Source organism: Thermobia domestica, chromosome 1 (genome assembly GCF_964235325.1).
Source record: "Thermobia domestica chromosome 1, izTheDome1.hap1.1, whole genome shotgun sequence".
NCBI lineage: Eukaryota > Metazoa > Arthropoda > Insecta > Zygentoma > Lepismatidae > Thermobia > Thermobia domestica.
The window spans coordinates 385,185,295-385,202,414 of NC_137454.1; the positions used below are offsets into that span (position 1 = coordinate 385,185,295).

Below are 17,120 nucleotides of genomic sequence, written 5' to 3' on the forward strand. Positions count from 1 at the left end.
TCTAGTTCTCTACGACAAAAAAGTAATTTTAAAAATTTCGCGTTTGTTCAAGGATTATCGCTTATACTAACAGTGCAATCTTGTAAGTCAAACTGCATGATCATACTAAATATTCAACTAACTTTAAAAACAGAATACTTAGGTGAACTCTTCTATACGCTGTATCATAAGGAAAATATTTATCCCTTATTCTAATCACAGGAAACGTCTCAGTCTGTGTGTCATATAAATAGATATTACTATCTGTACTATTACTTGCCTGTCTAATGATGTTCTTGAATTATTTCATAAATATATGAAGTTTGGGGTGGTTTGTGGGCAAACGCAACAAATAAATAAATTTGTTAAATCGAAAAGAGTTTTAACTAAGCACCATTTTAACCTCTAGTGTACAGCGAGCGGAGATTGAAATAGCATTTTAGTAAATCAGTTTTAAGTACGTTACATACCTGTACAAACAATTATTTTATCTTTGGCGATTAATTTGACTGTATCGGCAACTTTTGTGAAGCATTCTTCAGAGAGAAATGGAGGATCTACTATCACGAGATCGAAATTCGCCGACAGATGGTCTGGAATGTCTAGTGGACAGTTGTAATCGTAGAACACAAAATCCTCTCCATACACAGCAAATCTTCGATCATATTCAAAGAGCGTAACTAGAAGTAAAACAGAAACATACATTCTGTTATGTTATGTACACGATTTTGTAGGACATGCAAGTTTCAAAAGCACACTTTTTTTTAGCAATAGTATAATAAGCTAACAAGAAAACAAGAAAAGATCATTCTTAACCTAGGAAGAAATTGGTCAAGTGCTATATATGGAGCATTGGACTTTATGGTTCAGAGAAGGGGCCGCGGTGGCTCAGTGGTAGAGTGTTCACCTCTGGTGCTTGGGGTCCTGGGTTCGATCCCAGCAACCGCCAAGTGGACTTTGTGGTGGACAAACATCGTGTGCGTGGGTTTTCTCGGGGTTCTCCCGTTTCCTCCCACTTTCTTCATTTCACCATTTCATTCATTAGTCATCATCACCGTCTCCTTCAGCCTAACCGGCATAACCGTGGGACGTAAAACAAAGATTTCATTTTCATTTTTGGTTCAGAGACTTGGACATTACGGAAGTTAGAGAAGAAATATTTAGGGAGCTTCGAAATGTTGTGTTGGAGGAAGATAGAGAAGATAAAATGGACAGAGAGATTAACAAACGAAGATGTTTTACAAAGGATAGGCAGAAGAGAACGTTTTAGCCAGTATCTTTCGTACGAAGTCCAATTGGATTGGATACATCTTGCGAAGAAATTGTCTTCTTGATACCCCAATAGAAGGAAAGATGGAAGGAAAGCGAGGAATAGGAAGAAGAAGGTGTTCGATGTTTTGAAAAATAGAAGAAAATACTGGGAGCTAAGAGAGGAAGCTGAAGATCCAGAAACATGGAAGAAACATTTCCAGGCCCAAATCTAAAATTGAAGAAACTGATTAATCCCAGGACCTGCCGAGAGGCAGAATACTTAATAATAATTAGCATTAGTATAATATTTCCGGTAGTTCATTTTCAAATGTGTCAAGAAAGAAAATAAATAATCTACAATTCCGAACGCACCCGTAAATTATTTTCTGTATTTTATGTTTGCTTCACGTTAAATATTTATGACACTCGAAAAATGTGATGTACACTTATGTCCAAAATTATTGTCGCATGTATATAAATATCTTGTTGTAGGTAAATAATTTGATAACGAATTCGCCTGGTATTTTTTTATAATGTTAGTATGTGTATAATCGGCAAAGACATGTATGTGGAAAATTTCATGTCAAAAGAGCAGTAAATAAAACAATAAAACAAAAATAAAATTTTCTTGTCCATTTAGCAACATTTAGTTTTACTCATTCTAATTTTCGTATTTATAATTCTTTTCCTATGAAATTTACCAAGAATATACATTTTCCGATCACACACATAGTATCAGTATTAAAAGTACCCTGCAAAATCATTATCAAATTATATTCTTACAAGAAGACAGTTATAGATATGCGACAATGATTTTGGACATGAGTGTACAACTGAAGGATTGATGCAAGATGGATGCAGAATATAAAAAGACATGAAGAAGCTTTCGTATCCTACAACTTATGATCAACTTTTGATGAACATTCCATAACTTAAAGACTCACATAAATTTCCACAGCTAATGTCCAATCCGACAGAGTTTACTGTCATAGTTTAGTATCATTACGTATAACAGTACCGGTCAAAGGTTTTCGAACACCCTGGATTTGAGTGAGCATGGGATCATCTACTGTGGACTTATTATTTTGATACGAGAATTTTGTCACCATATGCCACAAATACTCCTGTCTAAGGCATAAAGTTTGACGACACTTACACCGGCATCTCAGAGATATTTTAGATGATATATCTATTATAATTCTAAATGAGAATACAAGAAAGGCAATTCGTTATAGATTTTGAACAGTATAAACAAAAGTGTGGAAGGTGAAGCATCATACTAATTTTATTTGAAAGTTATAGACATACGGGGTTAATGCAGTGACAGAAATTCGAAAGAAAAACAAGCTATATCTCTTTGTAGTTTTTGATACCTTAACGTTTCTAAAAGAAACACATACCATATTTTAGAAAGTGTATAGTACGCTCGCTGTAATAGCAACAACGAATAGTAGAGAACGCCGTATGTGGGCTGTTGTAAACACTTTTCAGAATACGGTACTGTTGGCCTTTTAAACGTGAACATATCAACAAGGTGCAAACAACTACAAAATATGTAAAACTTTTTTTTTTTTTTTGTTGTTGTTCAAGTTTCTGTCACTCCTTTGCTCCTATGTCTACACCTTTCAAACAAGACTAATATGCTTCCACACATTCCACATTTTCGTGTTTATACTATGCAATATCTATTAAAGATTGCCTTTTTATATTCCCATTTTAAGAATTATAATTAGATTTACAGTATCTCTGAGATCCCGATCCAAAAATGAAATGAAATGAAATATTTAAGTTTAACGTCCCACGTTTATGCTGGTTAGGCTAAAGGAGACGGTGATAATGAGAAATGAGTGAAATGGTGGAATGAAGAAAGTGGGAGAACCCCGAAAAAACCCACGCGCACGGTGTTTGTTCACCACAAAGTCCACATTACGCGAGCTGGGATCGAACCAGGGATCCCAAGCACCGGAGGTGAACGCTCTACCACTGAGCCACCGCGCCCCCCAGATCCGGATCCAACTGTCCTCAAATTTTGTTTCAGACAGCAGGACTTCTACCACTCAGCAGTAAAGTTCTTGTTCAAAAATAATAGTTTCACAGTTTATGCTTACAAAAATCCCAGCTGTTCAAGAACTTTTGTTCGGTAGTGAATATTTTAACAATAAAGTAAATTGCTATATTTTTTATAAATTATTCAGTTAGATAAATTATTTTACATTCACTCAGAATCATATAGTATTGATCGATAATGGAATAACATAGGAAGTTTTGCCTATGGACCGATGGAGACCCCAAAACCCTTACTGACTAGCCAGTTGCTTGCAATTTATAAAAATAACCCAACAATCCTAAGTCTTTCAGTTCACATAGCTTTGACGGACATAAACATAAATATTAAAATTACTGTTTATGCAGTAACTAGCATGACATGATGGGGATCGAGGTAAGAGTTCCAACCAAACACTGTCATCCCTAGCACCTCTTATACGTTCCTTCACCATACAAATATATGAATCTTCTCACATTCACATTTTACCTCATGTACACCAGCTAAATAAGTCCCAATCGACAAAATAATTTTCGTAATACGCTAAAATGAAGCACATATCTAAATTTTATTTTTTTAGCAATTTTTGATAGCCTTAATGTCGGAAAGAATAAAAAAGAAAAAGAAGTCTATTTTGATCTACTCTCATGGAGTTTTTATTAGTAATAAAAGATTTTTAGGACTAACTCATGCCTTCTTTCAAGGGTGTTCCTATCTCAACTACCATTTACCTTTATAATTAGTATTAATACGCATTAAAGAATTGCTATTTGTGATATGTGCTACACATTAATTGAATGGGTGAGTAGAAGAACAGTATAAGTCCAAAATCGCACTTCACGAATATTTCAACAGAAATCGTTATGTTATAGTACACATGATGTTCATTTTTAAGTTACCTATTAACTTGAAAAGTGTTACACTAATTTATAAAAATGCGTTGTTCTGTCAGCGTTTCCACTTATTTGGCGAGCACGAATTACCTGACTTTTAGAAGGTTATGATTTACAAATTACTAGGCCTATATATAATGCAAAATATGCTGATGATGTAAATTTAATAGGGGATGATAGGAAAACAATAGAAAGAGATGCAGAGATCTTATTGAACGCTTGCAGGGACATGGGTTTAGAAGTAAATGCAGAGAAAACTAAATACATGGAAGTGCGTAGGGACCGGAATACAGCAAATTATGGATGCGTTAAAATATTAAATAATACTTTTGATAAAGTGGATACTTTCAAATATCTAGGATCAATATTAACAGAGGAAAATCATATTCACGGAGAAATTAAATGTCGACTAAAAGCAGGGAATTCGTGTTACTATTCGGTTCAAATTCTCTTATCGTCGCGAATTCTGTAGAGGAATTTGAAGCTTAAAATATACAAAACGATAATCATGCTTGTTCTTGTATATGGTTGCGAAACATGGTCGCTTACTCTGAGAGAAGAACATAGACTGAAAGTATTTGAGAACAAGATCCTGAGACGAATATTCGGACCCAAGAGGAACGGCGGAAACTTCATAACGAGGAACTACATAATTTATATGGTTTACCCAACATTGTTAGGGTCGTCAAGTCTAGGAGGCTTAGGTGGGCGGGTCATGTAGCTAGAATGGAAGAAAGTAGAAACGCCTTCAAAGTCTTGACTGGAAGACCAATCGGAAAACGACCATTAGGAAGACCTAGGCGCAGATAGGAGGACAACATTAAGATGGACCTCGCAGAGATTGGAATACAAAGTAGAAACTGGATGCAGTTAGCTAAGAATAGAAGTCAGTGGAGAGCTTTTGTGAAGGCGGCATTGAACCTCTGGGTTCCATAGGCCATAGAGTTAGTTAGTTATTTATAATGCAAAAAAGCAACTATATTTTCCCGAGCAGGAATTCCTCATCTGCTATGCATGCACATGTATATAACGTGTGTGTAAGTCAAGAAGTCTTGCAAAAATGAAATGAAACGAAATTTTCCAGTTTAACGTCCCACGATTATACCCTTTAGGTTAAGGGAGACGGATGATTAAAGCAAGTGAATGATGAGGGAAGAATTGGTGGAACGACAACGTGGGAGGAAACGGAAGTATTACGAAAAAATCCACGAATATGATTTTGTCCACTACAATCTTATTTGAGCGGGGATCGAACCAAGGATCCGACGCACCAGAGGTAAATGCTGTACCACTGAGCCAACGTGACCCCCTGAGAAGTCTTGCGAAACAAACTTAATTTATTTTATAAAATATCCCCTACCAAACAGTTGGGTACAGCGAAAACAGAAATGGCTTCTAAATAAAAATCCGTACTTGAAATTCCCTAACTTTTCCAAGTTTTTCCACTTTTTCATGAAACTCCCTGACTTTCCCAACTAAGACTTTTTTTCAGATTCTGGTTCGATCCCAGCTCGCGCCGTGTGGACTTTGTGGTGGACAAACACCGTGCTCGTGGGTTTTCTCGGGGTTCTCCCGTTTCCTCCCACTTTCTTCATTCCACCATTTCACTCGTTTCTCATTATCACCGTCTCCTTTAGCCTAACCGGCATAACCGTGGGACGTCAAACTTATCATTTCATTTTTTTAAAAGATTTTTTAGGTTGATGGGAACCCTACCTACGCATTCAACAAGTATTTTTTTTTTTTTTTTTTTTTTTTTTTTTTTTTTTTTTTGATGTTAGTATAATGGCTTATTTTGAACTAGTGTTGTTCTTCCAGTCACCAATCCAATTGTACACCGAGTCTACGCAGTTTACCAAGCTGATTAGAGGACTACCACGTTAACCATCAAACTATGTAGGAGGAAAGTGAGTATTAATTAATGCAAAATGCCCAAGGAACGATAATGGAAATTCTTCGACATGCACCGCTGAACATTTACTCATTTGTGGTATAGAAGGATTATTAGATAATAAAATAATTTATCTGTTGATGCTTGATATTGTAATCTACTGCAATTTTTCGTTTTCTTTTTAACTCAATGAAAAAAGCTTCGAGTACGTATATTCAAAACAACATCCTGACTGTTTTTATTTTCATCATATGGGTTACATCATTTGCAGGACAAACACTTACACGTACTACCCTGAACCACACTAGATAATGCAAAGAAACTGTAATATGACGGTGAGTCAAAAATTATTTACATTTTTGCCATAACACACTCTCTAAGTTGCCATACTGCCTTCTGCGCATGCGTGCTTAGTACGATTGTGATCACGTGTGCAAAATCTGATCCGATCGTGCCACTTGCCTTTCGGCTATTACAGTGTGAACATGTTCATCAAGGAGGAACAACTCAAAACCAACTCAACTCAACCAAGCACTCATCTAATTTCTCTGGCTGGAAGGAATGAAAGGGGCTGAAATTCATTGTAGACTCTTATTCAACGCGGGGATAGTACCTTATCAAGTAGAAGTGATTCTTTATGGATGCAGAAATTTAAAAGTGGCCGGACGAGTGTGACGCATGAAAAGGGAACAGGACTCCCGCCAATCTTCATCTCAAACGAGAAGATTGAGCACGCTCGAGAGAGAGTTCTGGCAAATAGGCGAGTTAACCATTGATGACGTAATGTCTTCTTTGAACATCAATCATAGTTCTGTCCATAGACTCTGACGTGAAGGAAGCGGTACAAAAGTGGCTTCGAGATCAATCGAAAACTTTTTTCTTAGAAGGAATACGCAAGCTTGTGGATTGATGTGCATGTTGAACCCTTACCCTCGTGTAAATAAATTGTAGAACAGAAAGTTTACATAGCTCTTTTACTCTCCATATATATCTTTCTTTTCCATTTAAGTTCAAGGTGAAAACAGCAACTTTTTGTTTCTGGAAATAAAAGAGTAGCCTTGCAGGAAGTAAACTAAAAGCAATCAAAATGTTATTCTGAATACACGTACCTGAAAACGTTTCCATCAAATTAAAAAGGAAACGAAAATTTGTAGTGGCTAGCAATTAATATAACACTTGAATAGATAAATGATTTTATTATTCTAATACAAAAAGCATTATAGTGAATTGTTTAATGAATATGAAGTAAGATTCAAATTAATGACTATGTGCTCCGTGCTATCTTCGATTAATTTAAAACACTTAACCCCTTTCTTGTCTATGAGCCAGGTGCATGCTTACTACGCCAGTAGATTAACAATACAAGGAACATTTGCTTACTGAACTTGTAGGAACTGAAACCCTGATCTTCCGGCTACCAGACAGTAGAGTTTTAGGAATAAAGCACTAAGATACTGATCATGTCGTTGGTACTTGTAGTTCACTTGATAAAGCAACCCTAATAAAAATGAAATGAAATCTTTGAGTTTTACGTCCCACGGTTATGCCGGTTAGGCTAAAGGAGACGGTGATGATGAGTAATGAATGAAATGGTGGAAAAAAGAAAGTGGGAGATCCCCGAGAAAACCCACGCACACGGTGTTTCTCCACCACAAAGTTCACTTGGCGGGGGGTGGGATCGAACCCGGGACCCCAAGCACCAGAGGTGAGTGCTCTACCACTGAGCTACCGCGGCCCCCTTGTTAGGCTACGGTAGACGATGGTTAAAGCAAGTTAATGATGATGGAATAATTGGTGGAATGAGAAAGTGGGAGGAAACGGGAGTAATACGAGAAAACCCACGAAGGCGATGTTGTCCACCATAAACACTTGGTCGGGAATCGAACCAGGGACCTCACGTACCAGATATGCGCTCTACCACTAAGCCACCTTGCCCTCAGCAACGCCTGGTGAGCAGAAAGTTGACGTTCTACTCCTTACCAGCACAGAGCCCACGTTTATTATTATTATTTATTCCATCACTGTTCTCCAAGTACTATTATACTCATGTAAATAAAATAACTGAACTACGTAATAAGCACGAAGTCTCTTGTCTGGTATTCCCTGAAGAACGTCATCATATAACTTGTCACCTCGATATATCTCTTGAAGTTCTATAAAGAGTTACTTCTTGATCTCCTTACCTTGACATTCTTCGGGTTGAATGCTTTTTAGTTTCCTATATATTGTTGGACATGAAACAAGGGCAATCTTTCCAGAAGGACTAGCTGCTCGAATTGCTTCTTTGGCCAAAGTATCTGCAGTGTCATCATCATACCAAAATTGACTCAATTGCTAAAAGAAAACATTGTTGTATCAACACACAATACATTTTTTCACAGAAAATTGAAAATAATTTTGTTTAGTTTTTCAGAGAACTTCTTCAAATATTTCTTTTGTCAAATCAAAAAAATAATATCATGATATTACGTACATAAAATAAAATGAAATATTAAACTGTAGAAAATGAGATAATCCAGAGAAACCCCATGTGCAGCTTTCTAAAATAGGGCCAGCATAAACTAATTTGTAAGCGCGTCCTAACTTAACTTTTTGCTTTTTCAAACAACAAATATTGTAATTCCTGTCCATGCCTCAGAAATTCTGATAACCAGCTCTTACAAATATATAATGTTTATATATTCGAGTGTTCAGACAACGCGTTTCCCACAGTATTTAAGAGTGGCAGCGGGTGGATCAACCAATTCTACAAACTTTTAAATGAGACCTGCTTTAATCACACGGAAACCAGTTCTGCACTTGCAGTGAGCGGCTGTGGTCTTCTGCTAGTACTGACCTGTTCTCTAGCGGTCAAAATCCGAGAAGAAAGGGAACAACAAATGACATGTCACCTGTGTTAGAGAAGTAAGAATAGGTACATCAGGCTTCGGCCGTTATATTTTCTTTCTTAAGTAGTAAAATAAATGTGAAAAAAAAAATCAAGCTTAAACAAAGCCTTTGAAATAATTTGATGTTCATAAAATAAAAATGAAAATAAAAAACGTACTTCGGTGTTAAGAACAAAGGCTAACATTTCTTTTTGTAAAATAAGTGCTTGAGAAAGAAACACTGGTTTTACTTCGAGCACGCTTACTCGATAGACAGTCTAAAGCAAACGCGAAAGACTATGGAAAAAGCGTGGCTTTTAAGTCCTACAGTTTCACGAAAAGGTAGTAAAGTAAATTGATATTCAACATTATTTGCAGCTAAAAAACCTTTACGATGAATCAAGCTCATTACTTCTCTACCTGACAAATGCTTTGAATAAACATTTGTAAAGTTGAAAGAGGAATTTATTCTCACTTGCCTTTAGGAACAAGTTTCTGTTAAACAGTTGAATGTTTATTCGTTGTGGGTTTATAGGTTCAGGATTTCATTTTAGTGGTTTATTTTCCAGATTCGTTTATCTCTGTTATTTCTTTGTGAAAATCATGAGAAAGCAATCATTTTAGATTAAACCTTTCGTCTATTTCCCTGCAAATGTCTTTCCTTTGGAGTACCTAAATTACGCAATGCGTAAATTCAAAATGATGATTTTCATGTATTTGCTTGCTATACCAAATCCAACATCAGACTGAGATTAGAATTTTAAAATTAAGTCACGACATTAATCAAACCTCTTTATGATTATATTAAATACCTAATGTGATCATATTATATCCTTACCCAATTTTCTGAGAATTCTACAGCATCAGGTTGATTGGCACCCTGCTCCTCCAAACGTCTTATTGCCTCTTGTTCTTGATAAAATTCCTGTAGAGCTGCCAACGTTTCTGGACGCAGAGTAGGAACATCATCTTCGTGACCGGACATGTTTCATCGTTAAGGTCTGCAATGAAATCATAATTATATGACTACACACTCCGTAAAAGTTTGGAACGTTATAATATTAGGCGATATATGGAGAAAATCAAATCATTTCCACCTGCATGCTGTCTGACGTTACAGTTTCCTTTTCACATTTGTAGTAAACGGTCTAACAGACGCGAAAAGCATGCCATCGGTACGAGCAATGGTGACCAGAGATGTCTAAATTCGCACGCCAGTCAAGAGATTGTGAGTCACAGGGAGATTAGTAACAGTGAACACGAACGCATGTGAGCCCTATTGAAGCAGCCTGTCCAAGCCCAATAAGGTAAACGGGAGTAAGATGAGCTGAGTATGAACCTCACTGAGCTTGAGAGAAGCTGAGTACGAGCCTCACTGAGCTTGAGAGAAGCTGAGTATGAGCCTCACTGAAGCTCGAAAAACTGTGGGCCCGAGCAACTTCGAGAACACTTGAGGGTAAGCCCACATGAGTCCCGATTGAAAAATTGCTATTTATGGTTGGTGATATACTAACAACAAGTCGATGTCGGAGTTTTAGAACTAATTGTGGATACATAACAATTAACACTTCTCTACACCATCCTCCCGTCTCGCCCTCTCCCTCCTTTGGTTCAACCTGTTTTTCTGTCGTTTTTCAGATGGTATTCACCAGGGTTGGCTGGTTTAAACCAGCTGTTTTTTTTTTTAAGACAACTGGTTTAACCCCCTTCCCCCCCCCAAAAAAAAAAGGAAAATGCTTTAAATCGTGTGAAATTCATGGACACGTTTCCACACATCAAACCATCTGCATTACTTATCTCCTTTTCACCTTTTAAAATCGAGGTGTCCCATGTTCAATTCTTGGTAAGCAAAAGTCTTCTTGATAACCTCTTTATTACATAAAGATGTTAAGTCTAAACATACGAAACGATACCAAATTGCATATTTGTGCTTGCCTGAATGCCTGTTGTTTTATAAAGAAGCAAAGGTTGCTTAATATATTAATACAAATTGGCAAAATTTATCGACTGCTTATGTAGCTTGGATTGGTCTTTAATTGTATTTAATGATATCTACATACTAAATTTGTAATTTAATACCTGTTTTAGCGTATTGATTATAATACGTTGACCTTAAAATTTTACATGCAAAGCAATAACGGGATTTGCTTTGCATTTAAAGTAATAACAAGATTTTCCCAATGGCTAAGGCGGGAGCTTCCCAATTTATATGTAAGTATGTATAATGGTTTCATTGGTGCAATGTTTATTTTTTTATCCTGAAATTACTCTTGATAATTATATTAACAAGTATGTAAAGATCAGTACAGCGTATTTTTATCAGGAGTCCTTCATGAGTGAGTCGGCAAACTCATCACATTTGTGGCCAAGTAGTCCTGGTTTCGAGTCCAAATGGAGGACAATTGCTCTCGGATGTAAGCCGGCAAGCGGTTTGGATTCCGCTTTAAGTTTATGTGACCCTTTCCAGCATAACCCCGTTGTTACATACTAACACCAAGGCGAAACAAACTTATTTCTGTCCGTATGTAATATAAATACATAGAGCAAATTATTTAAACTAAAAAAAACTTTTTAAAAAAAAAAATAAAAACTATGGTTTTTGCCAACCCTGGTAAACACTGAGCAGTTGGAAATGATTGTAGTAGACATTGACCGCATAGATTTGGGCCATAAAACTCACTCAGCAATGCAAAATAAACTTTTATCGATTGTTATTTTGAAATGTTCACCATATTTACCAGATGTGAATTGGAAATGACTATGCTTAATTTTTATCATATACCTATAAACTTTTACACTTGTTTTCGATGGTTGTAACTCCCTGCACACCAACACAACTACTTTTTACGAAGGTACTAACTTCAGACAGTCTTGCTAGTCTAACTTAGGAACTTCTGATCATCTTTACATAATATTGCAGATAGGAGGTACGAACAGAAAAAAAAAAAACGCTGTTGTTCTATTTTTAGTCTTGACATAAGAAAAAAGCTAGAAAAGAAAAATACCATTCCTTAATAGAATGAGCAATCCTGAACAGCATAAGAGTAAGCAAAAAGGATATATTTTGCTGGATGGAAAGTTGCTTCAACGAAATTTTCCGATCTTAAAAAAGCACAAAAAGAACAGCAGCAACTCCAAAAGGTTCGGATACAGGCAGGGTTCATACAAAAATATTGAGCTCAATTTCCCTGAATTTTCCAGGTTTTCCAGGTATTAATTTTGCAATTTTCAGGTCGAGCGGAAGAAACTAACATAAATTTTAAGAATAAGTTAATATATTTATATATTTAAGAAAGACCATTTTTCTCTCCAATGAACGCTTGCAACTAAATATTGAAAATGAAATGAAATTTTTGAGTTTTACGTCGCACGGTTATGCTGGTTAGGCTAAAGGAGACGGTGATAATGAGAGATGAATGAAATGGTGGAATGAAGAAAGTGGGAGGAAACGGGAGAACCCCGAGAAAACCCACGCACACGGTGTTTATCCACCACAAAGTTCACTTGGCGGGAGCAGGGTTTGAACCCGAGACCCCTAGCACCAGAGGTGAACGCTCTACCACTGAGCCACCGTGGCCCCTGCAATTAAATATTGAGTCACAAGAAAATAAATAATTACAATTAAATAAAATTTAAACTATTGAAAACTTTGTTCCATTCTTGAATACATTCAACATATATAAAAGTATTGAACTTAATTTCCCTGATATTTCCAGGTTCTTTACTAGATATGATCGATTTCCCTGCATTATCCAGGATTTTTTCTTCCAAAATCAATTTGCCTGAGATTTCCAGGTTTTTCAGGTTTTCCAAGTAGGGTATGAACCCTGACAGGTTCTTTAGCCTGAATGGAGATTTCCTGCAGAAAGACTATTAATGAACTGTACTGCTTGGGAAAAGTATTATGAAACATATTTATTAAAACGCAAATGAAGCACTTGTAATCTAATTACTAAGCAAATAAATAAAACACATGCTTCGTGTTTGTAAGATTTTCCCTGAATTATAGTTATTTGTTGAAAAATTTTCTGGCTTTGAGGATCTGTAACTTTCCCTACAATTGACTTATTTCATCTCTCATCAGAGACATTGAAAATTTAAAAGAAATCCGAAAGATCGTGTTGAAAATGATACTTTTCTGTGTTGAATTGACGTGAAATTTCTTTATTTTCTTATTTATACATAATTTCGTTTAAAATATTAATATTCCAATATGATTTGAAACGAAACTATCCTATTATGAAGATGTAGTTGAGAATAAAAACTGTTATTGATGAATGATGGTAAAGAAAATAATTCTTGGGTCAAATAAAAAGAATTAGCAAAGAATGTAGCACATCTAAGTTTATACATTAGCTGCCAGTGAACTCCCATTGAAAACACAATATTTAATGACGATGATAATGAAAACACATCCATCCACTCATTATGTAAGAATCCATTGATACTTATACTCTGTATGCGGAAATTTCCTCGAGATTCCAGTTCATTCAAACATGGATCCGCTATATGTATGTATTTTATTTTATTTACTATGGTTATTTTGAGCTTAACATCCCACATTTGAGTACCGTTGCTAACAGACACGACGATGATGATAAGGATGACAATGGTGAAATGAAGAAAGTGAGAGAACTCAGAGAAAACCCCCACACACGGTGTTAGTCCACCACAACGGATGCAACTTAGTTAATCCTAATTATATAAGCAATCTTATTGTGTCTAGCAGTTTACCCAAAGGAAATAATTTCAAGAGCTGTTTCTGCTCGCTTCGTCAGTCATTGTGATGTCTAATGCCAATATCTAGAACTACATTGTTGTAAAAATTTTAATATGAAATACTGTTGGCCACCTAAATAAGATCCTGCCATTAAGACGTGTTACAATGAAGTGATGGATATGCGAGTTCTTCAACTTTGGTATCTATCGTTAATGGAAAGACCAACGAAAATACCAGAAACAGCTCTAGACATTGTTTCATTTTAGATAAACACTTATAGACACAATAAGGTTAATTTCTGACGATACATTAATACGCTCAGGAATTCTTACAATCTTTTACCACACAACAAGACAGAGGTATAACGTAAACAACCAAACGTCTACCCGACTTAGCAAGGGATCGCAGTAATCGAGCACCAGTTGGTTCTGGCAGTCTTATTTACGAGATTAAATAATACAGAAATTTTTATATTTCAGCAGTCAATCTCAGAGCTTGCTACTTTATTTCCTCATAAGGAAAACAATTAAACAAATTTAAGCTCCAAAAAACCGTGAAATGATGAATCATTTCGAAAGACTGCCAGAGCCCTCTGGTACTCGATTACTGCAATCCCTTGCTAAATCGCGTAGACGTTTGGCTGTTTACGTTACATATCTGTCTTCTATTTTCTCTGTGTTTTTACTTACAAGCAACTGTGCTATATATGGAAGCCTGTGATTGGCTGAGGGAAATGCTGGTTCCTGATTGGCTGTTGTTGTGATTACGAGAAATGCCTTCGTTCAACGCCTTTTTTTTTTTTCCTCCTGAAAAGGGCTGACCAAATAGGACTAAATTGAAACCAATTGTTTCTATTGAGTTTGTTGCTTTCACATGTAATGGCTATGATTTTCTTTATTATTCTGTCCCACAAATTTCTGCATTTGGCCACTATGGTGATATTTGTATAATTGACTGTGTCCCAGCTCTAAGATATGCTCTGCTACCCCTTACTTGTATTGAAAATGAAATGAAATGAAATCTGTAAGTTTTACGTCCTACGGTTATGCCGGTTAGGCTAAAGGAGACGGTGATAATGAGAGATGAGTGAAATGGTGGAATGAAGAAAGTGGGAGGAAACGGGAGTAGCCCGAGAAAACCCACGAGCACGGTGTTTGTCCACCACAAAGTTCACTTTGCGGGGGTTGGGATCGAACCCGGGACCCCAAGCACCAGAGGTGAACGCTCTACCACTGAGCCACCGTGCCCCCCGCCCTTACTTGTATTGCTGAAGTATGATGTAGCTATTGCTTTCTTTGCATCGTTGGTCTATGGTACGTTCAGTCTACCCTATGTATATTCTGAAACATTCACAGGGTATACGGTATACTCCAGGAGTGCGCAGGTGCAGGTTGTCCTTCACTGTTCTGAGTAACGATATGATGTTGGTTGGACGTTTATGGATAATCATGTCTGGCAAGTATTTTGCTGAAGTTGGTACAGGTTTGGCTGATGAAAGTCAATATGATAGCAAAGAGATAATTTTCACTCTTGACTTATCACTTTGTATTGGGAAATAACGGCCATTTATATGGTCATGTTGATATCTATAATCGAGGGAATTTGTGTTATTGTTCAGGTCAAAATCTTTTGTCCTCGCGAATTTTGTCGAGGAAACTGAAGATTAAAATATATAAAACGAGAATCAGCTTATTATCCTGTATGTTTGCGAAACACGGTCGTTTACTCTGAGGAAGAACGTAGACTGAAAGTATTTGAGAACAAGATTCTGAGATGAATATTCAGACCGAAGAGGAACAGGAATGGAAAACTGCGTACTCCTCATAACAAGAAACTGCATATTTTATATCGTTAACCAAACATTGTAAGGGTCATCAAGTCTAGGACGCTCAGGTAGGCAGGTCATGTAGCCAAAATGGAAGAAAGTATGAACGCTTTCGAAGCTTCAACTAGAAGTCCAATCGGAAAATGACCATTAGGAAGACCTAGGCGCAGATGGGAGGACAATCTTAGGATGGATCTCGCAGAAGTAGGAATACAAAGTAGAAACTGGATCCAATTGGCTGAGGATAGAAGTCAGGGGAAAGGATTTATGAACGTGGTATTGAACCTCCGGATTCCGTAGGCCACTGAGTTGGTTAGTTAGTTGATATATGTAAGACTGAACTGTTTTTGACTGTAAGACTGCAAACTCCTGTGATGATCCGTTCTGTTCTATTGCAAAATTTTCCTAATGTCCTATATACCGATGCGCAGATGGAGTATGTATTGTAAACTTTACCCGAAAATTGTCACAAATGCTTGAAATGATTTAATGTTATTAATAAAAAAAAAAAAAAAAAAAAAAAATCACGAGCCATGCCCCATCCCTTTCACTTTTGTACCGGTAAATTCAACAAAATGTGTCGAATGCATGAGGATTACTATTTCCAAAAGGAAATGATTAGTTTCATTTTGGAGCTGGTGTAGTTAAGGCGCTGCACATTTTGGAAGATTTATACTGTAGGTAAAATTGAATACTTTGTATGAAACGACATATTTATAAGGAACATATTTTTGCAAACGACAGAACTTTATGCAAAGTAATGCAGCTGTATTTGAGGTTTACAAGTGTAAAATCATTACAAGTGTTTTACGCTGGATAAAATAAGTGAGTAAATACGAAAGATCTTCGATATTATTTTTCATCGGCGGTGTATTTCTGCACAGTGTACAGAAGCTGTATTTTATGTTTACAAGTAGAGCGTTACTAGTATGAAAACATGACTAGCGCCATTGAAACTCGTATCTTTTCCAAAATATACTTGTTTCCATTAGCCTCACTTACGCATATACCCACCATCGCTGAGGCGCATGCTCCCTTCGGACGCAACTCTATCACAGGCCCACCAGCTTCGCCCAGATCCGACTCGGATAGCATTCGTGCTTTTTTAGTGTCACCTAACACAGGTTGGTTTGTGTTTTCACTGTAGTTCTTTTGCCATACATCCGGAAGCCGTATTTATAAGCGAAGTTTTTAACTACTACTCTGGTGGCCCCCTTGAATTTTACCTATACCAAGTGAGATATTTTTATTTCATCCAGCGCAAATATTTTAGGAGACAATAAGGAAATTTGTGAACTATAATATTTCAACATTTCAAATGGTGCGCCAAAAGTAAACCTGCACGTTCATTTTTACTTAAATATCCCGTTTTCTTATTGTGGATGGAATAATTACCCTAAAAAACCTTCCGCATTATCCTTAGGATTATTATCACAAGACAAATAAATATACTAGACAAAGCCAACAAATGTTAAATACCGACCATACCTATCCTATATTGTGATTGCTTCTTCCTCCTCCTCTTCTTAGGGAACAACACAGGCACAAACGAATGTCAATTCACAGGTAGACCTTGGGCACAAACTGCAGTCATTGGACCTCATTCTGGAATGGACCTCATTCTGATCGCAGAGCAACACAAATAAAAAC

At 36.6% G+C, this 17,120-nt stretch overlaps 1 protein-coding gene across 3 annotated transcripts in view; it reads right to left on the reverse strand.

Annotated features, from left to right (window-relative positions):
* The window catches only part of LOC145664916 (EEF1A lysine methyltransferase 1), a 29,909-nt gene extending 12,802 nt beyond the window's left edge, over positions 1-17,107 (reverse strand). Inside the window, exons 1-4 of one of the 3 annotated variants that reach the window (XM_081732021.1) lie at positions 16,959-17,107; positions 9,764-9,926; positions 8,242-8,392; positions 450-659 (exon numbers count right to left, since the gene is read on the reverse strand). In XM_081732021.1, the coding sequence (XP_081588147.1) occupies positions 450-659; positions 8,242-8,392; positions 9,764-9,910 (508 nt within the window). In that variant the 5' untranslated portion in view covers positions 9,911-9,926; positions 16,959-17,107. Of the gene's footprint in view, positions 1-449; positions 660-8,241; positions 8,393-9,763; positions 9,927-16,865 lie in introns of all 3 variants that reach the window. The other 2 variants (XM_081732036.1, XM_081732028.1) reach the window with 2 other exon arrangements.
* Between the last annotated feature and the right edge of the window lie 13 nt (positions 17,108-17,120).